The 22,584-nt window shown below is 44.8% G+C and overlaps 2 protein-coding genes across 4 annotated transcripts in view; one reads left to right on the forward strand and one right to left on the reverse strand.

Moving 5' to 3' along the window:
- Positions 1–5: 5 nt before the first annotated feature.
- Positions 6–12,608, reverse strand: ITGB1BP1 (integrin subunit beta 1 binding protein 1). Of its 2 annotated transcripts, none has more exons than XM_060117395.1 (7): positions 12,470–12,608; positions 7,689–7,793; positions 5,207–5,285; positions 3,785–3,921; positions 1,920–2,012; positions 1,210–1,359; positions 6–341 (listed from the first exon to the last, which is right to left on the reverse strand). In XM_060117395.1, exons 2-7 carry the CDS (start codon positions 7,758–7,760, stop codon positions 327–329), a joined length of 546 nt encoding a protein of 181 aa, XP_059973378.1. In that variant the 5' UTR covers positions 7,761–7,793; positions 12,470–12,608; the 3' UTR covers positions 6–326. The 2 variants fall into 2 exon arrangements, with proteins under 2 accessions (XP_059973378.1, XP_059973377.1); XM_060117394.1 differs by having other exon boundaries at positions 6–708.
- A 75-nt stretch (positions 12,609–12,683) lies between these two features.
- CPSF3 (cleavage and polyadenylation specific factor 3) overlaps positions 12,684–22,584 on the forward strand; it is a 42,988-nt gene continuing 33,087 nt past the window's right edge. Inside the window, exons 1-5 of one of the 2 annotated variants that reach the window (XM_060117392.1) lie at positions 12,684–12,865; positions 17,866–17,929; positions 19,068–19,165; positions 19,782–19,910; positions 21,168–21,345. In XM_060117392.1, coding sequence (XP_059973375.1) covers positions 12,816–12,865; positions 17,866–17,929; positions 19,068–19,165; positions 19,782–19,910; positions 21,168–21,345 — 519 coding nt within the window. In that variant the 5' untranslated portion in view covers positions 12,684–12,815. Of the gene's footprint in view, positions 12,866–17,865; positions 17,930–19,067; positions 19,166–19,781; positions 19,911–21,167; positions 21,346–22,584 lie in introns of those variants that run through there. The other variant, XM_060117393.1, reaches the window with a different exon arrangement.

Below are 22,584 nucleotides of genomic sequence, written 5' to 3' on the forward strand. Positions count from 1 at the left end.
CATGGTGTTTTTCATGTTTTTAATCTTTAGTAAAGCACTATATATAAAAACAGTCCTTTAAAAAATACACTAGCCTACTGAACATGAGATTCTTTACAGTGTGTGACTTTTAACATGAGCAGTAATCTTTGAAGGTTTTACTACTTCCAATTACCCTGAAGATGATTATTGTGGTTTACCAGCATGTCATCCTGACAGTACACTTCTTAAGTTTTCCTCTTTGTGACTTGAGCTGGCAGTGTCACCGTTTGAAACCAGCGCGTCCCAGCCAGTGCTGCAGGACAGACGGCCTTGGTCGTCCTCAGAAAGTTCTCCATGTTCATTCATCACCGAGGGCACTTCTGAGACACATAAAGGTTATTAAGCTCATTTGTGTTTAAAAGCGACAAGGGACGTTGCTCTTTTAGTCCTAGTAAGTAGGTAACTTCATTGAGAGTTAACTCGCTGTTAAATAAGACACATTTTAATAGAAAAACAAACGACTGATATTTTATATATTGCGTTTCTTCAGAAAATCTAGAGCAAAGGATCGCTCATATTTCCAAAATAGTTCAACACCACCGCAGACTGAAAACAGAACTATTGAGAAAACAGCTGAACTTGCACATGAAGTCTACTTCCCCTTGATTGCAGAATTCAGGGTTTCTCAGATGTCAATACAGAGTCAAATGCAGTGGATAAAACTTTGCAGATTGCTTGTGCCTGTTCCTACGTTAAGTGAAAAGATACAGTAAGAGTTCATAAATCTCTTCCCAAAGTAAACGTGACCCTCCTAACGCCTCTCCTGAACCTACACGTCACCAGGTTTGGAAAGCCCCGGACATGGCCTGCCTGGGTCACCGTGTTCCCCTGCCCCTGCAGGAAGTGCACGCGGTGGTAACACAGGACCCCGTGGCCTTGGGAGGGACCCTCACGAGTCAGAACAACAAGGTACGGAAAGGCGTGGCTCTGCCCTGGAGGACATACCGCTTTCCCTCACCAGCTTTACATCTGCTCCTGGCCTAACAAAGAGCTCACAGCCTGCAGGAGGTCTGGCCCGGCTGACCTGGGGCCTGATTGATATACTCATTTCTCTTGTTACGCCAGGTGTTTGCTAGGCACATGGCGGAGAACATCTCTTCAGCCTTTGAGAAGACTAAACAGCCTCTGGTTTTGCCACTTTGTTTGCTGAATTATTAGACTAATGACCAAGGAGACTGAAAACCTCACCAGGCTGTGGCACTGGTAAACCCACAGGTTGTATTCTTCATTGCTCGCATCTGTGGTCTTCAGAGCCAATAAGCTTTTTCCTGCCCCCAGACCATCATCGTAACACACCATCCGGATGATTAAATATAGAGCATGCCGATGCAAAACATCCTGCAGAAATCAGGGGAAAGAAAGACCGCGCTATTTTACATGTTTCTCCATTCTTATAATGCATTTTCCTGTGCAGAATTTATCATGAGGTTTTAAACTGAGCATATCCATCCATGGATCGGGCAGAAAGTAGTTTCACAGATTTTTCACCCAAAGGGACATTCTAGGATGATCAGTTATGGGCCAATTTGCCTTTAGGATCATACCTTCCTACTTAAGTTCTAGGAAGATGGAGTGAGATGATCTAAGTTCACGATCCCGTCCTCTATGCCCAGCTTCCAAGCTGATGCCTGCTCTGAATTGGCATGGGGTCCTAAGCTGAAAATGCATTAGGGGACCAGCCGGGGGACGGGAGGGGATTGGCTTGGGCCCTACACACACAGAAGCAAAAGCCCCTATTCATTTACCCTAGGAAATTGGTCAGTTTTAAGACCAGGTGCCAGAAATGTTTACAAACCAACCACTCTGCAAGCAGAAGCAGACCTAACTACAAGAGGGCCCTTCCCGGCCTGAACTCCCCAACACCTAAAACACATTTCCCCCTTAATTAAATTACTTACATACTGATCTGACGTGGATACTTTTATACCATACTTGGAAACTCCCATAATAAATTCTTCCTCCAGAGGAACAAAAGGCAACTTTCCATCTTGCTTTAAAGTAAAAATAAATTACATAATATACATTTTAAAAAATTATGTTTCATTCCTAATTCTGATTAGTCACTTTTAGCATCTGGCCATCACAAACCCAAACCCTTTAAAGAATGTGGGGCATACAACAGCCCAGCAGGAATTTCTCTCCACAAAGAGGCAGAAGAAATAGCCTCCCACCTGTTTTACAGTCTGCAAATTTGACCAAAACTCAGATCCATGTACCCCGTGCTTACTGTTAACCCCAGTTACAAACGGATACTCCTCACAGATCCCAGCGAGGCTTAAATATTTACATTAGAAACATTAAGGCCCTTTACTCAAAGTTTACACTCATGTCAGCACATTAAATGATAGGTAACATGCCACAGGAGCCATTTTTTCAGCCGCTTAACATCTGACCTGGGGGTTGGATACGTCTGCTATTCCCAGCGCCCCAGGGCTTTGGACAAGTAAACGCTGCTTGAAGAATGGTTACCCGGCTCTCAAAAATATCAGTATTTTGAGCTATTCAGAAACAACTAAAACAGCAGATAATGCCTGATGGTTTCCCTAGCAGATGGTCCAGTTTTATCTGTTAAGTACGCCTAACTTGCCTTCTCTAAAATAAATATGATATTGCTGGCAATCAGTAGATATTCCATACAGTCAGTGTTTATGTGGAACCATTTGCCTGCACTAAAGAGGTTATGGTAAATGAGCCACGTCCACTGACCTTAATTCTTGGGTCCTCACATGCAAGAGTGAACTCTTGCCAATCATTTCTCACAGCAGGTTAAATCAATTCCGAGAACCAACAGGTGGGAGAATAGCAATGCTATCGTCAATAATGGAATTCTGATAAGCCCCATTTCTAGTGATGTGAGAAATTGAGCAGTCCTTGTCAGAATGAAAATCCTAGTGTACTTTTGGGAGAAAACGTTATTAGCAATCTTTCAGTAGAATACTTAGATTAGTTGCTGCTTGCATGTTGGAATGACTTTATGTTAAATGGCAGATTAGATCAGCTGATTTCCCCTGAGACACCAGAGACTTCCTTCACTTTCATGAGGACATGAAACGGTGTATTTAAGGATCCCATCTCCATGAGTGAAGAGACTATATACTCTTAGCAGTAACCAGCACTCTATACATTGATAAGGGACTCTTCCCATTGCAGTAATATCCCTTTGTTAATGAACACAAAGACAAGCATCTTCTAGAAACTTGGGAAGCAAGTTACTAACTGTTGACACTATTAAGTCTGGCTCATCCACTCCCATCTCTGGCAAGGGTACGGACCTTAAAATACTTGAGGCACAAACCTCACACCTTGATCTGTCTTAATTTTCACACTGAATTTTCCTTCGTGGTGAAGGAAACAGGGTATGAATAAATAGATACGGTAGGTTAACACCACTATGAATTAGATTATTCAAAGAGCTGAACCTAGTTCAACGGAGATACAGTAAGACTTGCCAGACTGTTTTAGAGATAAGCTTGTGGTGTGTACCCAGCCACCGTACTCGGCTCCCCATTTAAACAGTCAGCCCCAGAAAAAGTGAAAAGCACTGTGCGAAGGAAGGGACTGTGTCCCTGTGTTCCTCTTCCACTTGGTATCCAAGGTGCCCTGTACCTCCTCTGACCCCAGCGCTCAGTAACAACGTAACAGCGATAAAAGCACGGCTTCAGGAGAAGCAGTGAGGAGACCTGGAAGAGTGTTGTCTTTCTCCAAAGCCATGAGTTCACTCTGGAATCTGAGAAAATTGAACTTTTTTTTTTTTTTTTTTTACCTGGGCAACATCTATATAATTTATCAGGTCTAGTGGCCCTTCGAGACTTTTTCCCTCGGAGAGTTTCAGTTTCTCAATGGCGCCAACATATTTTATTCGAAATTCTGCACAGGTATCCGAATTACTGTTGCTTTGACCTAAAGGTGAAAAGAAAAATTGTAAGAGTAAGACTTCAAAAGAAATAGCTGCATTACGGGGTATCCTCAACCTCTCCCCAGCCAGGAAACAGATGGTGTCATCAGAAGTTAACCTTTAATAAAAATTTAAAATTTTTAAATGCAAACTTTTTGATGTCATGGGAAAGAATTAAAAATTTCACTAACCTTTTCCTCAGTGACTCACAATGTACTAAATATATAAAAATCTCAAAAGGAATAAATTATTACTATGCTTCATTTCTTCTTCAGAAAGAAGAAAACTAAATTGTCAACTTGACAATGGCTGAGTACCTTTGTAATGCATATGACATTTAATTATTTTTTGGTTTCTTCTCCCTTTTTACCTTTCACTTTTAGCTTTCTTTCCTGATTCAGGAAACCTGATCTACCTCTCCCATTCAGTCAGAAAAGACCAGAAATTTTTTTTTTTCAATGTAGATGGAATAATGCCAGACAGGAAGTCTCTTACAAAACAGATGGTAACAGGTGAAGAACTGTGTGTGCCGTAAAATCCAGCCAGTACAAAAGTACCACAAAGGATTTTACAACGTCTGCAATAGTAAAGGAATACTCTGTGGTCACTTTTAGATTATGTGTATGTAATAAAAAGATGCCCATGTTTTTAATGTTTTAAAGCATCTGGAAGTAAAGACAATAGACCTTATGCTACTATATTCCCTTTTACGTCTTCTCTCCCACTCCTACCACCTTTTATGGATCGAGTCGCCTATGATCCCGAAAGGAAAAGTGGAAGGATGTTATACAAGAAAATGAATGTAGTAGGTTTCCAATTAGACACCGGCTAGCAGTTGGCCCAAAACCACCTTTTGATTTCTGAAGAGCTGCTCCTCTGGGGAGGCTGCATCAATGTTTTCAAGGGCCTGTGACAGATGCTCCCCTCACGACTACACGCTCCTGGTGTTAACTTTTTTTAATCAGCAGGACGTTGTCTTACCCCCCACGAAGAATGTAATTCCAAAATCATTCACCATCGGCCAGCCCATTTCTTACAAAGCCGTTTTGACACTCCTAAACTGCCACCACGAAGTTTTCCACAAGTTTTTGCTCCACGACCATTAAGAGCAGTTTGCTCCAAGGCAGCGGCTTTCACACCCACCTCAACCCGCGTTCCACCAGATCTGGGACCATTTCTGGCAGAGCAGAGGAAGAAAACCCCAAATACTCAAGGACTCCTTGTGCTACTCTGGCAAAACTGCACAAGCATCCGTTAGCAGCCTTTGCCCAAATGATCCGCCCTCCGTACCTGAGCTCTTGGTGGAATCGGTATCGAGGCTTGCCACGGTGCTGGATCGAGAAAGCCCCCCAAGGCTGGAGTCTACAGACTGAGAAATAACAAACCAACAGAAAAATTGTAAACGCAATTAGAAGCACTAACTTCTCTCAAGTTCTCTACCAAATGTTCAAATGACTTATTATAGTTGAATTAACACATATAAAATCAGGTCAATTATTCAGGTAGATCGACTGTGACAGATTTTTCTAAAGACAAATTCCTTAGCAAACTTCCAAAAAAAACGTCCCAACTGCTCTTCCCATCACACAATATTGGATAAACGTGAGGTCAACACTCCCAGTTTAAATCAGAGCCACTACCTGTATCTCCTTATAAGATACCTGATATTTATGTCATATGTGAAAACCTACACCTTGCTTTTGTAATATTTCCAAAGAACCCCAAAAGAACCCTGTGCAGAAAGCAGGCAGGGAGTTAATATTATCCTGTTTTGTAAATGAGCAGAGAGACCAGAGAGGTGAAGTGATTTACCCAAGGTTACATCTAGTAAACACCCCAGATCTCTAATCTATGTCTCCTAATTCTCACCCCAGCATCTGCAATGACTCCAACTACTACCTGGCCTACAACAGGTAAACACAGGCCGACTGGCGGACCAGAGCATAACTGCAATGTGAATTACAAAGAAAAACCAACAAATCCGTTAAGCAAAATTCAAAGAATCATACATGTTAATATAGTTTGTTCTACAGCATCATACTCTCATTTTTTAGAAATAACAGTAAAAACTTTTGATTAAACAAATCACTTATTGGGAATTCTCTGGCGGTCCAGTAGTTTGAACTTGGCACTTTTACTGACGGGGCCCAGATTCAATCCCCGGTCGGGGTACTAAGATCCCGCAAGCTGCACAGCTCGACCAAAAAAGGAAAAAAAAAAAAAATCACTTTTTTACACTTCAAATCAAAATTAAATTTTAAAAGTACACTCAAATTTTTAGACGTTTAAGAAGTGAGTCAAAAAATGTATCAAGCCTTATTTCTTCCCTTTCTTAATAATGGCACTTCTTGGGATATAAAATAAGAGCAGAGCTGTATGCACGCAGAAGTTCCACATCAATTTGTGTGGTACTGACAAATTGGAAATAAACCTAAATATTCAAAGGGTGAGGGAAGGGGGGTTGGAATTAAGATGCTGTCACAAAGTCAGGCTGGCTTCTGGGGAGTGTGGAACAGAGTGAGGCTCTGTGCGTCAAATTACCCCCCCCGCACAGGAAAAGCTAACAGGTTGTCAGAACCTAACAACCCTCAGAACAGAAGAACAGGAAGGGAGAAACCGGCCTATTTTTCTGAGGTTCCAAATTATAACGGCAGAAGCTTACATCATCCTAGAACACAAATCTGAGTCACAGCACCCTGCTTAGGAACCGCACGAGGCTCGCCATCACTTCGGGGTAGGACCTCCCTCCGGGCCCGCGGCCCTCCTGCACCTCTCTGGCCCTGCCTCCGCCACCTGCCCGGGGCAGCTGGTCCTTCAGGAGTCAGAAACCGCGCTCTGGTCCTACTCTGCGAGCCGCAGGTCAGTACGTCTCCCTTTATCCACTTTCTGATCTAGAAAACAGGAAGCTGGGCCTGATTCCCAGGCTGAGGTCCTGACGCTCAGGTGACAGCGGGGTGGGTCTCAGCTGCTTCAGGAGTTCCGAAACCTGACAGGAAAACGGTCCATTTTCCCATTTAAGACTGCACGGGACTCCTAAAACGTCAGGTTTTGGTGCTTTTGGTTATGTGCTGACAGCTCAGTGACAACACCGCTCCCCTCGCCTGCTGGAAACTCCTGAGGGGCAGTGGTGAGTGTGTCCGTCCCTGAGCGTGGCCGTCGTCACCCAGGGCGCTGCCCACAGGCTGGTGAGAGGCGCCCTGGAGGTGGGCACCCGTGCGTGTGGGCCGAGGGCTCCTCTCCTGCCCCACCCAGTCCTGGCACTGGGCACCGAGAGCTCACACGGGTGGAGGATGACTTAGAAAGGCTCTCCAGTCCTAGTCCAGTGGACCCAGTGGACCAGGACTTGGGACTCGAAGGGCCCCGCACACTCAAATCAGGGCATTTGCCTCACTATCCAACTAACTCACCGTGACAAAACAGAATTATAATTTGCGCACACACCTCAAACCCTAGAATTCAAGACATCCAGCTCCCTGATTGCCTGCAATTCCTGTCATATAAACAATTTAAAAATCAGCGTTTCAATGAGACCATTCGTAAGTCCTGACCCCTCTAGGTTAGCGGAGTTAAGAACTCCAGAAAATCTACCAAAACAAAATAAAATTAAATCGAGCGCACAATGTGTCTCGAGTGCAAAGCAATGAATGTGAAAACCTCTAGTCTGAAGAACATCAGCAGGTCTGCCGGGGTTAGTACCCTTCACGCAGCATCGGTCAGAAGAAACAAAATTCTCACCGCTTAATGACTGCGGCCTCCACGCCATCACCCCTACCTTGCTCTTAGTACTGATTTCACTACTCTGGGAGCTGCTACTGCTGTGTCGCTTTTTCCCTTTCCGAAACATCTTCCACCATAGCTCGATCCAGAGGCACGCCCCCTGGAAGAACAAGCGTTGGTTAGATACATTGAGAAAAGCAACTTTAAATCCCTTTACACATAATAGGAATAAAAATAAGTAAAAACCATCAATTCCTCCCAGTACCATGGTGTATTCCTTTTACTTAAAACATAAATATTTTCCATTGACCACAAAATGTGGGTATTAGTCTCTTTCATTCTTATTCTCTTTTTGAATCACAAAATTCTAACCCAATAAACCAAAAAGGTAGGAACCTTCTTGTCATCTCTGGAGGTGTGAAAAGCACTGTTCAGAAGTAACATCTAGTTCTCAATATATTCAAGTGTCTTCCTTCTCTTTAATCAAGTCAAGACGTTAGTAAAATATGTGACACATCAGTTTATCAACCAAGTCACTGTCTCTGGTTCCTGTTCTGTAAATGGCAGGGCTAAGAACTGAAGGCACTGATACATCTCGGAAACGTGCATTTTTCTTAAAGTCTCCAACTATCTTTAAGTAAAGGCTGACACGAAAACACTGCCAGGTGCTACCTCTCATCTCGTTCCAGTAGGGCCAGGGAAGGAGGTGACCTTAAGTTTCCCAGAGTCAGGCTTATGTATCTCTTTTTAAAAATTTTCGATTTCTCCTTGCACATTTCACAGGAGCACATATATTATACTTGGAAAATTACAAACTAGCCTGCATAATGTTTCATAGTTCAAGTACTTCTAAACGCACTGTCTCACTTTATCCTCACAGCAACCTGGTGACACAGATGTTCTCTGAGGGTCTGTGCTGGAGCTCTAGGCCCCCCGCCAGGGGGCTTACAGAAGATAGCTTAGAATCTGCATTCTGTAGACAAGGGAACTGTGACCCATCTTTCAGGAGGATTTATGAATACGAGAACCTAACAAATGCCTCCTAAAGGTTGGTTCCACAGAGGGAACAAGGGAACCTGCTCACTACAGAATCCAACACTATCTTATCGTCTTCAAACGTTCAACAGACAGCAGTCTGCACAGATAGCTTCCTTTCATTCCGACATGGTCAATTCTTGTCAGAAAAACAAGGAGTCTGAGGAAGGAAGAGAATGAGTAGACCACGGGCTGGTCAATGCATGCCCCGCTCCAACACACAGTTTCTCCCATTGAATGTGGAGGGCCCCCCGCCAAGTCCACTCACTACCATCTGACCTTAGGCCACTGACCCAAAACTTGACTCCTGAGCCCAGGCTTTTAAATCAGCCCCATCAGCCAACTTGTTTCTATATTTCTGCTTCATTTGCGGCGTAATGAGAACATGTGATTCATTCATTCGTTCCTGAGTAGGCAGTGAGCACCTACCAGGTGCTGGGGATACACCAGTGAACAAGACAGAAAAAGCCCCTGACCTCAGGGAGCTCACTTTTAGAGGGAGTAGACAGACCAACAGGAAAACCAAATACAAAACACATTATTTGGAAACAATCATTGCTACGAGGGGAACTAAAGCAACGTAAGGAGATAGTGATCAAAGGAAGGGGAGACGATTTTAGACAGAAAAAGATGTTCTGAGGGAAGCGGGAGTTAAGCCCCGAGGGAAGGGGGGGCAGCCATGAACTTGGAGGAGCAGCGCCCAGAGTGGAGGGCACAGCAAGCGCCGAGGTCCTGAGGGACGTCCTCTGGCGCACAGACCGGTGAGAGGCCAATATGACTGAGAATAGGAGGAGGAGGGTGAGTGGCAGGAGGGAAAGAGCCACAGGAGACCTTGCAGGCCACAGCGAAAGCTGGGGTTCTGTTCTGGGTTTCACAGGAAGACTCAGAGGGTTTTAAAAAAGCAGTCAGGTGATATGGTCAGATTTCTGTTTTAGAAAGATGACTGGCTGCTGGGTAGGGAACTAGTTGCACAGGATAAGAGTAAAAAGAGGGGGCCTACTTAGAAGGCTTCCGTGGATAATTCGTTGCAAACGATAGCCCTGCCATCACAGGATACTTCTCAGTTAGAAAGAGAGGGCAAGAGGGCCTTACTCCAAGGTCTGCACAAAACTGGGCTAACCTGGCAGCAGAAAATACCATAATCTGATGGGCTAGAACGTCGGTGTATAGCATATTTAAGCACATTATATTTTAAGTATATATAAGTACTATATATATATATATATAAAACAATTTTAAATATGATTTTTTAAAATTTGATAGTATTGTTATGAAATCCTGAAGCACCTCTTCAAACCCCTGGAATACTAGAACGATTCGAAAATCACTACATAAAAAGGCCTTTGCAACTCCTTAAGACTTTCTATCCATCATCAATCTAGGAGCTGAAGGGGAAATGCATTTATGAAAACCTTTGACATCTGGCACTATTTTGATGCATGTTCTTAATTAAGCAAATCATTCTTGTCTCTAAGTTATTCGTGCATAAAAATGAGACCGAAGATACTGTCACTTGGATGTTCCAGACTCATCAAAGGCCAAAAGGCCTAAAGCAGAACCCATCCTCTTCCCCTCCACAGCTGCCCCTCTCCTCTCCCTTTCAGTAAGTTCCATTATTTCTGGTAGAAACCAGGAAATCACCGACTCCTCTGTGTCCTCCAGCCCTCACATCCAGCCAAGTCCGAGATGCACTGATTATACCACTGAAGAGGTCCCTCATCCATGTCTCTAAACAGGGCCTGCATCATCCTAGACTATGGCTACACAGAAATACTTTTTCATTATGTGATGAAAGCAATGGACCCTTAACCCATAAAAATGCACAAAGTTTGGAATGCAATTTAAGGAATTCACAAGCCATCAGGAGATATTTCAAGGATGAGGGACCTTGTCCTGAGACAGGCTGGGACGTGGGACCCTTTGCTGCAGTGATTGCAAGTGGACAAATGTCTTCTCGAGTAACAGATACAAAGAAACTATAAAGGAACTAAAAATAACTGCGTGCATGCACGTGCAGTTGGGGCAAATTATGGACAAGACACAAAAAAGGCCAAAAACCCAACTGCCACTTCTGAAGAGCAGAGAGCCAAAGCAGGGTCCTGCGCGAGCCCCCTGTGCTCAACACCGCCAGGGGGTGGGCGAAACACCTCAGCCGCCCCTCCACCCGACCCCTGGACACACCCCTACCCTCATCCCATGTAAGGGACCAGCTCGCCCCCCACCGCTCGGGCCCCTTTTGGTGGGGGGGGGGCGGGTAGCGAGCAAGGGAACCTGTTACTTGTTTTCGCTCCCCTCCTGAAGCTGCAGGAGCCCGGTCAAGCCCTGCCTGAATTTCTGGACTGGCCTCTTATCCATTTCTACTGATTGGGAAAGCCAAGAACCCTGGTCGGTATCAGTCCCAGCTGGACTCCTTGCCGCCTCAATTCTGTCACCAAGCTCCAGCTGAAATGATTTCTTTAAAACTCAAGTCAGATGCCATTTAACCTGCTTAAAATCTTTTGATGGCTCCTCAAAGTTAGAGACTGAAGTCAGGCTCTTTGCCAGGACACGCAAGGTCCTCCATGACCGGGCTCGTGTGGACCTCTAGTCTTATCGTCCACAACCAGTTTCACACTCAATTAATCTGTAAGGAATGCAAACTGGCTTGCGGTTCTCAGCATGCACTCAGCTCCCTGTTTCCACGCTTTGCTCCTGCCATTCCCTCTGCCTAGAATGCCCTTCCACCTTCTATTTATTTGGCTAACCGGTCACCTTCCAAGACTCAGTTCAGCCTTCTCTTCTAGAAAGCCTCCAGGTTGGGCTACGGGATGGGTATTCCACAGCTTGAGTTTATACCTTGATCTCAGCATTAGTCGGCTACTGTCTACTTGTAACTATCTCACTCAGAACTGTGAGCTCATCAAACACCAGGGCTAGGTCAGCTGTGCATATCCGATGCCTGCTACAGCCTGGCAGAGGCCATGCTTAATGAACCGGAGAAACTTCTTGTGAGATAACATCCAGATGACAACTCCCACGTCCTGAGCACCTACCATCTGCCACCCAGCTAGGTGATATGTTTTATACACTCACACACACACACACCCTTATGCCATCTGTGTATACCTCTGACCCTCTCCACTGACCATCAAGGTTGCAGTATCACAGCCCCTTTCCAATGAGGCAGCAAAGCGCAAAGTTGATGAAGCAGCTTGCCCAAGGCCACCAGGCTGGTAATGCATGGGGCCAAGTTTGGAACCTTGGTAGAGTTGGCTCCAAAGCTCTTTCCAGACCCCGCCCAGCTCCTGTCGGGAGCGCCTGCCACGTGCCGGTGCTCAGTAAACAAAACAGACGCAACCCCGGCCCCGCGCTGCGGGGAAACAGCCACGACGCGTGGAGGAACCAACAGGATCCCGCACAAAAAGTGAACGCTCTCCATCGCCCCTCAAATCAGAGCCTGACGTGAGGAACGTGGGAAACAGCCCCGCGGATGCTCTCACTCCATCACCCTTCCGACTGGACCCGGACACACGCCACACGCCACACCCGTCGTCACCGGAGCTGCAGTCCTACCCCAGACAGGAATCGGCATCGGAGCACTGCCTCCTCCCGCAGGCCCGGGCCCGCTCCTCGGCTCCCACCGCCGGCCCCGCGCCGCCTCGGGGCCTGGGTCCCCCACCCAGGGAAGGCGGGTCCCGGTGGAGACCGCGGGCCCAGCGGCCCCACCCATCCGCCCCGCCGCGGGCCTCCCCGTCGGCGCTGCCCTCGGGACCCGCGTTCCTGGCCAGGCTCAGCCCGAGCGCGGCGAGGGCCGGGCCTCACCTGAACGCCGACTGCGGCCGGGATCAGACACCCACAGCCTGGACAGCCAGAGCCGCGGCAGCCACTCCGGATCAAAGCCCCAGAGCCCGCTTTTCAAGCCCCGTGGCACCGCCCGCCGGGCCCCGCCTCCGAAGCCTCGCGCAGGCGCAGCCCTGACCCCGCCCCCGGTGCCCGGACCGACCCCTTGTTCTACGACCGGAAGTCAGAGGGAGGAGCCTAGTCTGGCGGACGCCCGGGCGCCGGAAGTTGTGCTCTCGGTGGACGGCGACTTTCCTTGTGGGTTCCCTGTGGCTGCTCTTCCAATTTAGAAAGCCTCCCGCAACCTGTTCCTCGTCCCCGTTTGCAGATGTCTGCGATTCCCGCAGAGGAGAGTGACCAGCTGCTGATTCGACCCCTGTAAGGGACCAGCGAGAGGGAAGGAAGCCACGGGTTGTGAGGCGAGGAGGGTACCCGGGTGGTTGGGCTCCTCAGTCGGCCGCAGCCGGCGCGCCTCTGCAGTCGGCCCTTGGTCCCTTGGTCCGCAGTTGCGGGCCAGGCCTTCGGATGCAGGGCTTTGGAGAACTGTGGATCGGAAGGGGCCTGCTCGGTTTCATGGGATTTTGCTTTTTCCAAGGGAGGAGAGTATGTGGAGTTGGGGGGCGGGGAAAGAAGGTCTGTGGGGCCGCTGGGCGCTTTCTTGTTCGCCAAAGAGTGACAAGCTCTGAGGGAACCGGTGACGCCGAGGATGGCAGGATGAGAGGAGGACCTGGATAAGACTGTGGCAGTGCGAGGAAGAACTAACCTGCTACCTCCAGAACTTGGTATTTGCCAAGATGGGAAAGGAAGTAAATTAGGGACTCGCTGTGAGCTCCATTCAGAGCTCCAACTCTGGGAGAGTAAGGAGGGTAGAAAGTGGGAGGGAAGGAAAAGCCGAGGTGTTAAGGACAAAATCGCAGCCCCTGACTGACCAGGAGAGGGCAGGCCTTTCACTGGAAATGGCCTTCTGTCAGAGAAGCACCTTACAGATCTGGAATGCTGCTTAGAAAGGGAAATATAAATGTGGAGGAACTTATTCTGTAAGTGAGCAGCTAGAATCCACAAACATGCTCACTGTTAGAAATGAGTCAGCACCACATGAACACGTGCCTTTTTCAAAAGGCAAAGTATTTCCTTTACATGTTCACTTAGTAAGGACTCCTTGAGCACCTACTGGGGACGTACCCCAAGTTTGCCGCTGCTCAGTTCACACCTGTCCTCTCTTCCTGAGCTCAGCAAACACTGAGCAAGTGTCAAGGCCACACTGGGCCCTAGGGATACAAATAAGACAGAGGGCTGAGTTAACTGGATTCACCCTTTTGGAGGGAGCTGCAGCGCTGCATGAAAAGTACTGGAAAGATTGTTTGGAGGAATAGCAGACCGTCCCTTTGGGGTCAGACCTGAAGTCCTATCTGTGTGCTGTCGATTGCCAGGACAGCAACCTCACTGAACCCATTTCCTCATGTGGAAATAGTATAGCAGTACTTAACTGCAGAGGAAAGCGAGTAAAGCTCACAGTAGGTGCTCAGTCAATGGTGACTACTGTAAGAGTACAGATAGGCCGTGAGTACACGAAGGCCGTGAGCGTGCAAAAGGGATTTCCAGCAGAGAGGAGAATGCCACCTCATGCATCCTGGAAATTATGATACGAGCTGAGGCCTAAAGAATGAGTAGGAATTAAAGACAGCTGAAGTGTGGGCAAGGACGCTCCAGGCCGAGGAAGTGGCACGTGTGAAAATGAGAGGGCTCTGTTTGTGGCCAGTCTCCCCATGGCTGCGGCTAGAAGATTAGCAGATGAGATGGTAGAGGCTGTCAGGGTCCAGCTTATGAAGGACATTGTGTAAGGATTTGGGGTCTTTATCGCCAGTTATAGAAAGCCAAGGAAGGATCTTAAGCAAGGATAGGATGTGGTGGAAATTATGTTTTAGGAAGATCGAAGATGCTCCTGGCAGCAGTGTAGCAAATGAATAAAAGAGTGGATCAAGGGACTTCCCTGGCTGTCCAGCGGTTAAGACTCTGAGCTTCCACGGCAGGGGACACAGGCTCCAACCCTGGTTGGAGGAGCTAAGATCCCGCATGCCACGTGGTACGGCCAAAAAAAAAGGGGGGGGGGTGTATTAAGTGGAGAGAATCCAGTGGGAAGATATTGAAGTAAACCAAGTGATGAAGCCGTGAGAGCTTGGAATGAGTGAAATGAGCAGGAATGGATTGGACAGAGAGTAAAGAAGTGAAATCTTTAGAACTTTGTAACCTATCAGATGTATTGTAAGGGGCCGTTGTGGGGGGAAAGGCAGTGTAGAGAGGAGTGTTAGGACGACACGGACTCCTAGGTAGGACAGCTGGTAAATGGTTGTGTTATTCACTCCAGGAGTACAGGAGATGGGGCAGGTCTGGAGTAAATTTGGGAGTTTTATTGTTTTATAACAGCCTTATTGAGATTGAATTCACATCAGCACACTCATTTAAAGTGTACAGTTCAATGGGTTTTAATATATACAGAGTTTTACAACTATCCCCACTGTCTAATTCCAGAACATTTTCATCATTCCGAAAAGAAGCCCTTATATATCCATTTACCTCCAACTTCCCCAGCCCTAGGCCACCACTAATCTACTTTCCATTTCTACAGATTATCTTCTTTTGGACATTTCATATAAATGGGTTACAATATGTAACCTTTTGTTACCGGCTTCTTTCACTTAGCATAATGTTTCCAAGGTTCATAATTTGGGAGTTTTTACTCATTCAATAGGTATTTCTTTAATTCTTTTTTTTTTTTTTTCCTGGCCGCGCTGCGGCTTGTGGGATCTTAGTTCCCCGACCAGAGATTGCATCCATGCCCTCAGTAGTGAAAGCACAGAGTCCTAACCACTGGACCACAAGGGAATTCCCACAATAGGTATTTCTTGAGGTTTACTGCGTGTCAGGCAGTGTAGCTAGCTATACATCGGTGAATGAAATAGACAACGCCTCTGCTGTTATGGAACTCTCATTTTAATAGTTAGAAAAGCCATAAAGAAGTAGATACAATAACTTCATGTAGTTTTAAGTGTTATTATAGAATGTTGTGAAGGGCAGATGAGGGGGTGACAGTTGAACTGAGACCCAGATGATACACAGGAGCCAATTATGTCCATATCTGAGGGCAGAGCATTCCAGAAAGAAAGAAGAGCAAGGGCAACGGACCTGAGGTACAAACTTGTTTGGCATATTTGAATATAAGGTGCCTGTGGATGTCCCAGGAGAGATACCCACGCCAGGTGACTGACTGTTAGAGGTCTGGAATTCAGGAGGACAATCTGGCTACAAATACTAATTTGGAAGTCCTCAGCATGTTAAAAATGTGAGAGTGAAGATCAGGAAGACTGAGAAGACGACCAAGGAGAGAACCCTTGGAATAACAGCATTTGACGGATGGGCAGAGGCAGCTGAGCAAAGGAAACTAAGGCGGAAAGCCAGTAGGACAGGATGAAAGCGTGAAGTCAGTGAAACCAAGCTCAGAGAGGGACGGAGCAGGAGGGACGACGTGCTGCCGGGAGAACAGTGAGATGAGAACTGAAAGAGGGGCTGTTTGCACTTAGCAACAAAGAGCTGTTCTGCAGGGAGAGTTTCTGAAGAGCGGTTGGTAAGAAGCCAGATTGCAGTGAACTGAGTGAGGGGAGGTGAGGAAATAGAGGCAGAGAGTGTACGCAGCTTTTAGGAGGCGGGCAGGGAGACTAAAGGAGATTAGAATGAAGGGATTTTCATTTGTGGATGAGCGTGACTGTGGCATGTTTAAATGTGGTTGGTGAGGGAAAAGCCAATGATGTAGCAGGCAGGGGTCAGTTCCTCAGAAGGAGAGAGTGTGCACAGTGTAGAACCATGGTGAAAGGATTAGCCTTAGAGAGAGAGGTCTGGTCTCCATTACAGGAGAAATGGAAGGAGAGAAAGATGCGGGTGGGTTGGTAAGTTGAGGAAATTGACAGCTGAACTGTACAATTTTTTGATGCAGAGAAAGCCGTGCCTCGAGTGAAGAGTTAGCATAGAGGGTTGGAAAATTTAGGAACAGGAGAAAGGTTGAAATAGTTGCCACACTAACTGTAGGAGAAAACTGAGCTAGGGACACTTAAGAGGGAGTGCAGGGGGCCAGTTAACGTGGAAGGCCAGGAAGTCACAGTAGCTCTGTGGTGGTCTGATTGTCTTTGTCCTGCTCTGAAGTAGGATCTCAGTTTGAGGATGCATCCATCTCATGTCTGTCTCCTAGTAGCCTATGCGTTCCTTGAGCTCAGGGTCTTGGTATTAGGCCTTTCCATATTCTAGGCACTTAATACAGTGCTTGGCAAATAGAAGCTGCCAGTGGTTAGGACTCTGTGCTTCCACTGCCGTGGCCCCGGGTTCAATCCCTGGTCAGGGAACTAAGATCCTGAAAGCCTCACAGTGCAGCCACACACACACACACACAAAGCTGCTTGATCTTGAATGAGTGGGTGAATCATGAGCTAGAATGGTTGGGGAGAGGCAGTCAGAGAAGGGGAGGGGTTGGAAAAGCAGGCGAAGGTTAACTTAAAGTCTTGCGGGAATTGGAAAGTAAGGCTGTTTCATTAATTTAAGAAGAAAGGAAATTAGTTTGAAGTACTTGGTATAAAATATACTGAAACAACAAAGTAGAAAGAAAAGGGAATGAGATTCATAAGTATGAATAAGATAAGTCTATTTAAATTTTTTTTTTTTTTTTTTTTTTTTTTTTTTTTTTTTTGCGGTATGCGGGCCTCTCACTGCTGTGGCCTCTCCCGTTGCGGAGCACAGGCTCCGGACGCGCAGGCTCAGCGGCCATGGCTCACGGGCCCAGCCGCTCCGCGGCATATGGGATCCTCCCAGACCGGGGCACGAACCCGTATCCCCTGCATCGGCAGGCGGACTCTCAACCACTTGCGCCACCAGGGAGGCCCTCTATTTAAATTTAAGCTGTTTGGTAAATGCATATTTTCATCTTAAAGAAAATGAAAGAATTTGTAAGTGCTGATGGATTTTTACTTAAGTGCTAATTCAAAAGTCTTATTAAATAATATGAATCACTGCTGGTTTACATGTTGAGTACATCACAGTTTAACCGTAACATTCAGAAGGTTGGATTTAACCTTTGGGCTTCTCAGATCTATACCAGCTTCTCTCACAATTTTAACAACTGAAAGATCCCTGAACTCCCAAAGGTCACTTTTCATCTTTTCCCACATTGGCGCTGTTCTTTGCTATCTTTGTAACTTTGAGGAACTTCTATCTGCCTCAAGTGAGTGCTGGCATCAGATGGAACATAGTTAAAGTTGTAAAAAAAGTTTGAATTTATTGGGCTTTATTTTGATTGTTTTTCAATCATTTTGATTTCTTCCTTTGAATGTTTACAGTGGAGCTGGGCAAGAAGTGGGAAGATCATGTATTATTCTGGAGTTCAAAGGAAGAAAAATAATGGTAATTATTATTTTGTAGTCCGGTTAACAGTATGTTCCTGTCTGCCTTGGGTGCTAGGTCTTTTCTAGTTTGGTAGTTTTTTCTAGTTCAGTAGTTATCTGTTTAGCTCCCAGAATAATGTCATAGTTGGTATAGGTCATCTGTGTAAAATGTTAATGTGGAAAACTAGTGCACCTTCCACTTAGTACTTTGACAAAACATTAAGTAAACTGAGAAAATATATTCTAAGATTGTAAAATTGTCAACTGGATCTCCTGATCTTTTGTATCTTCAAAGTCCCTCTTCCATTCCTGAAGGTGTGGCCAACCTAACTGCCCCACCCCCAGTGGGAGACCCCAAGAAACTGGCCACCTGAACACATGCAGAGCTCCAGCCACCCTGTGCAGTGTGACAGTAGGGCCCTGGTCTGGCAGCTTAGGTACCCAAGTTAGCACTAGGACACCTGGCCTTGGACAAGTCAGTCTCTCCTCTCAGCCCATTTCCTTGACTGAGAGGTGGAGGGACTAGAAGAGATGGTCTCTGTGGTCCTCGTTAGGAAGGCGGTGCAGTGGCTTATCGTGGTCTTTTGGTCCCATTCCTCTGTTTCTCCCACTCTTAAAAGAATGGGCGTATGGCAGACACAGTCGTCTCTTTAGTCATTTATTGTATTAATTGATAGGATATGACCAAAATGAGGATATAACCCATTAATGACTGACTCTTCAGATTTTGCCTTCTAATACTTAAATTGCCCTGATCAGGGAAGTTTCCAGTTTCTAATCATTGTCTTCTCACAATAGTCGCATCTGGTAGTAGCAAATCTATAAACTTTAAAAATGTTCACCATTTCTGATATTAAAGTTCTTGAAAAAGAGTTCATATGTTGTTACAGTGCCTACATAAAGTAGCTGGAAAGAAGATGTCTTGAGTTTGTGTCCTGTGACTCTAAATGTGAGCTACAGTTAAATTTGTTTGGAAAGTTAGAGTTAATGGCGTATTTGCCCATTTAATAAGAATTGCATTCCAAATGCTTCCCACATGTATAGAGTCCATCCTGATTATGTATGGTGTGATGGATCAGTTATAATTATTGGCTGTTTGTTGAATGATTTTAATATAATGTGGAGGAGATTATGATCTTTTTTTCTGTTTCTTTCAGTTGGACTGTGGGATCCACCCAGGCCTAGAAGGAATGGATGCTCTTCCTTACATCGATTTAATTGACCCAGCTGAGATTGATCTCCTACTAATTAGTCAGTAAGGTTTTTTTCTTTATTAAGGACACTGTTTTTCAAGGACTTTTACTGTAAAGATCATTCTTTGCCAGATTTTAAGATTCTGGTGTTTTAAGAGTATTTTCTACTAGGAATTATATTGCAGACACCTAAGTCTAAGACAACACACCATATCATCCTCGCAGGTGAGAGAAGGTTACTATGAAAAACTTACTTTCCCATCTCTAGAGTGAGAAGAAGGTAACATATGCCTTGGATCCTTGTGAAACTTAAGACCAAGAAAGCTCTTTTGCAGAATATCTCCTGAGGCCACTGTGTTGTCACATTGTTCTGTGGGAACTTCACATATAAACAGTGACATGTTTCAACTTTATACCACTAAAGCGCTTGTTATAATTTTAGCTGTTGAGAATAGGTTTGGCTATATTTTGATGTTTAAAATATACTTTTAATATCCTTTTCTTACACTAGAACTAGATGCATTATTCCTTCCTTCTGCACATACCTATCCTTGGTGTTCTGAAAGTATCAGTATGTAATTGTTGCATAGAACTTTTCTGTACAGTGAGTTTTATTACATAAAATACATGATGGATAATATTTTAAGAACTAACAGAAGTCCTTTGTTTCTTTTTAAGTTTCCATTTGGATCACTGTGGAGCTTTGCCCTGGTTTCTACAGAAGACAAGTTTCAAAGGAAGAACATTTATGACTCATGCCACAAAAGCTATTTATAGATGGCTTCTTTCAGATTATGTCAAAGTTAGGTAAATTACTTTTTTAGATTTATACATGCCCTTGGTTCTACACAGTACATACGGTTCAAGATATAGACCATTTTGTGTTTGAAATGAGATGTTTTCTCTCTGTTCACAAGGCTGTCATTAACTTAGTCATTCATCATAACAGCTCATCAAATACCTGTTGTGTCCCCAACACCTCCTTGGCCTTAAAGTCTTTATGTAGTTTTTGCATCGTTTTAAATCTTTGTAATGTAGGTGAGTTATAAGGTATGATAGCAATATTCTATAAATAGAATTTCATAATTTTATTAAAATTTAAAACGATACATTTTACAATGCTGTATACTGAAATCTTTTTCTGGATGATTTGATCTAAGCAAATTGACTATCTTAAGTGAAAAAGTTCTCTGGGGAAGTTTTTTCCAGTTGCAAGAGGAAAATCTACTCCTTTACCAGAAAGTTTGAAGCATTTTTATGATACCTGTAGCACAAATGATTAGCCTTCAGAAGTTTACTGTTTAATATGTATATTCCAAGGGTAGCTAAGATGCGATTTGTTATTCTTCTATATAAATACAGAAGAATGGAACAGTTATCCTTAGTAATAATTACACTGGTTAACACTTAAAGAATGCTTACCATGTGCCAGGCACAGCCCTCAGTTCTTAATATATGTTAACTCATTTAATCTTCATATCAACCTCATGCTGTAGGTTCTGTCGTGAATCCCATTTTATAGGTGATGAGACTGAGGCACAGAGAGGTTAGGTAATTTGCCTTTGATGGTCACAGTAAGAGACAAAGCTGGGATTTGGACCCAAGCAGTCTGGCTCCAGAGTGTGTGTCCCCTACTCTCTCTTGCTTTTTTGGAAGTACGTTAGCATAATTTTCAGGAGAACACTTATGTTAGACTTTCTAGAGAAATCTTTTCACATCCCAGAGTGAAAAACTCTGGTTCAATGTATGTGAGTGATTTATCTCGCCAGAGTGTTGGGGCAGGAAGAAAGGTTGAGAAGTACTAGCCTAAAGGGTACTTTGCCTTAATTTACTGTTTGTGCTTTGCTTAAAATCATGCTTTATAGCTACAGACACTGAACATTTTTATTATCATAGCAGAGTAAAAAAATACACAAAAGGTCCAAGAGATTCTAAATAGCATAATATGTACAATATAATTTTAAGAAATACGTGGATATGTCATCCACAGATAATTTCTTTGAGTTCAAAGACATAAAATCTTACTGTTAATTTTTGTTGTTGTTGGCATCTTTAAAAATTTAGTAATATATCAGCAGACGACATGCTGTATACTGAGACAGATTTGGAAGAGAGCATGGACAAAATTGAAACCATCAACTTTCATGAAGTGAAGGAAGTTGCAGGAATCAAGTTTTGGTGTTACCACGCAGGCCATGTCCTGGGAGCTGCCATGTTCATGATTGAGATCGCGGGCGTGAAGGTACGCTCTAGCTCGGGAATTTCCTGCTCACAAGAAGTCAGTGCAGGGCTTCAAAGAATATTCCCTAAGACTAGCAAAGTGTCAAAACACTGAAACATAAGATAAAATTAAGTTGATACTTTTTCCTTGTAAATATAGTTCATACCCCCATGATAATATTTCTCTAATCATGATTAAGAAAAGAGAATGATAAGCATCTCAATAAAGTCCCCTCATGTTACCGTAGGATTAATTCCTTTTCAGTGTCCCTTAGAAAACTGAAAGCTCTTTAGGGAAGAGCCTTCTTTGTGGCTGCATCCATTTAACATTGAAATACGTTTTGGCATTCATGTCCTCTTGATGTTCTGGGATTCACATATAAACCCCTAAAGAGGGTAGACTGCGTGAGTGAAAGAGGTTAATCAGAAAGGATCTTCCCAGCCATCTTTGATGAAAAAGATTGATGGAAGTCTTGAAAAACTTGAGAAAAATGTAGGTGGACTAATGGATTTCAGGACTCACTTGTGCACCATTTCTCAACTCTGGCTGCACATTAGAATCACTTAGGGAGCTTTCTAAAATACCAGTGAAGGACTTCCCTGGTGGCACAGTGGTTAACAATCCGCCTGCCAGTGCAGGGGACACGGGTTCCATCCCTGGTCCGTGAAGATCCCACGTGCCACGGAGCAACTAAGCCCATGTGCCACAACTGCTGAGCCTGCGCTCTAAAGCCCGTGAGCTACAACTACTGAGTCCACGTGCCATAACTACTGAAGCCTGTCTGCCTAGAGCCCGTGCTCCACAACAAGAGAAGCCACCGCAATGAGAAGCCCGTGCACCGCAATGAAGAGTAGGCCCTGCTCACTGCAATTAGAGAAAGCCACGTGCAGCATCGAAGATCCATCGCAGCCAAAAATAAATAAAATTCTACAGAAATAAAATTTAAAAAAAATACCAGTGAATCTGAGAGAATAACCTTGGCCTTTTATTTTTAAGTTCTCTAGGTGATTTTTCTTTTTGGCCGCATGGCAAGGCTTGTGGGATCTTAGTTCCCCGACCAGGGATTGAACCCGGGCCCTCGGCAGTGAAAGCGTGGAGTTTCTAACCACTGGACTGCCAGGGAATTCCCTCTAGGTGATTCTTATGTGCAGCCAGAGTCGGGAACCAGTGCTATAGTGTAATAGTGTTCTAAATTTTTTGTAGCTGCTCATTGTTTGAAATTTTTACACAATGACTTGTACTGCGTACTGCTAAACCATT

This window comes from Mesoplodon densirostris, chromosome 14 (genome assembly GCF_025265405.1).
Source record: "Mesoplodon densirostris isolate mMesDen1 chromosome 14, mMesDen1 primary haplotype, whole genome shotgun sequence".
In the NCBI taxonomy this organism is placed as follows: domain Eukaryota; kingdom Metazoa; phylum Chordata; class Mammalia; order Artiodactyla; family Ziphiidae; genus Mesoplodon; species Mesoplodon densirostris.

What these genes read in the sequence shown, in the direction of transcription:
- ITGB1BP1 (XM_060117394.1), bottom strand. Translation starts at nt 7,760, where the DNA reads ATGTTTCGGAAAGGGAAAAAGCGACACAGCAGTAGCAGCTCCCAGAGT. An exon ending in CGATTCCACCAAGAGCTCAG is followed by an intron (nt 3,922 to 5,206) that starts GTACGGAGGGCG and finishes TTTCACCTTTAG; the next exon opens with GTCAAAGCAACAGTAATTCG. An exon ending in ATTATATAGATGTTGCCCAG is followed by an intron (nt 2,013 to 3,784) that starts GTAAAAAAAAAA and finishes TTTACTTTAAAG; the next exon opens with CAAGATGGAAAGTTGCCTTT.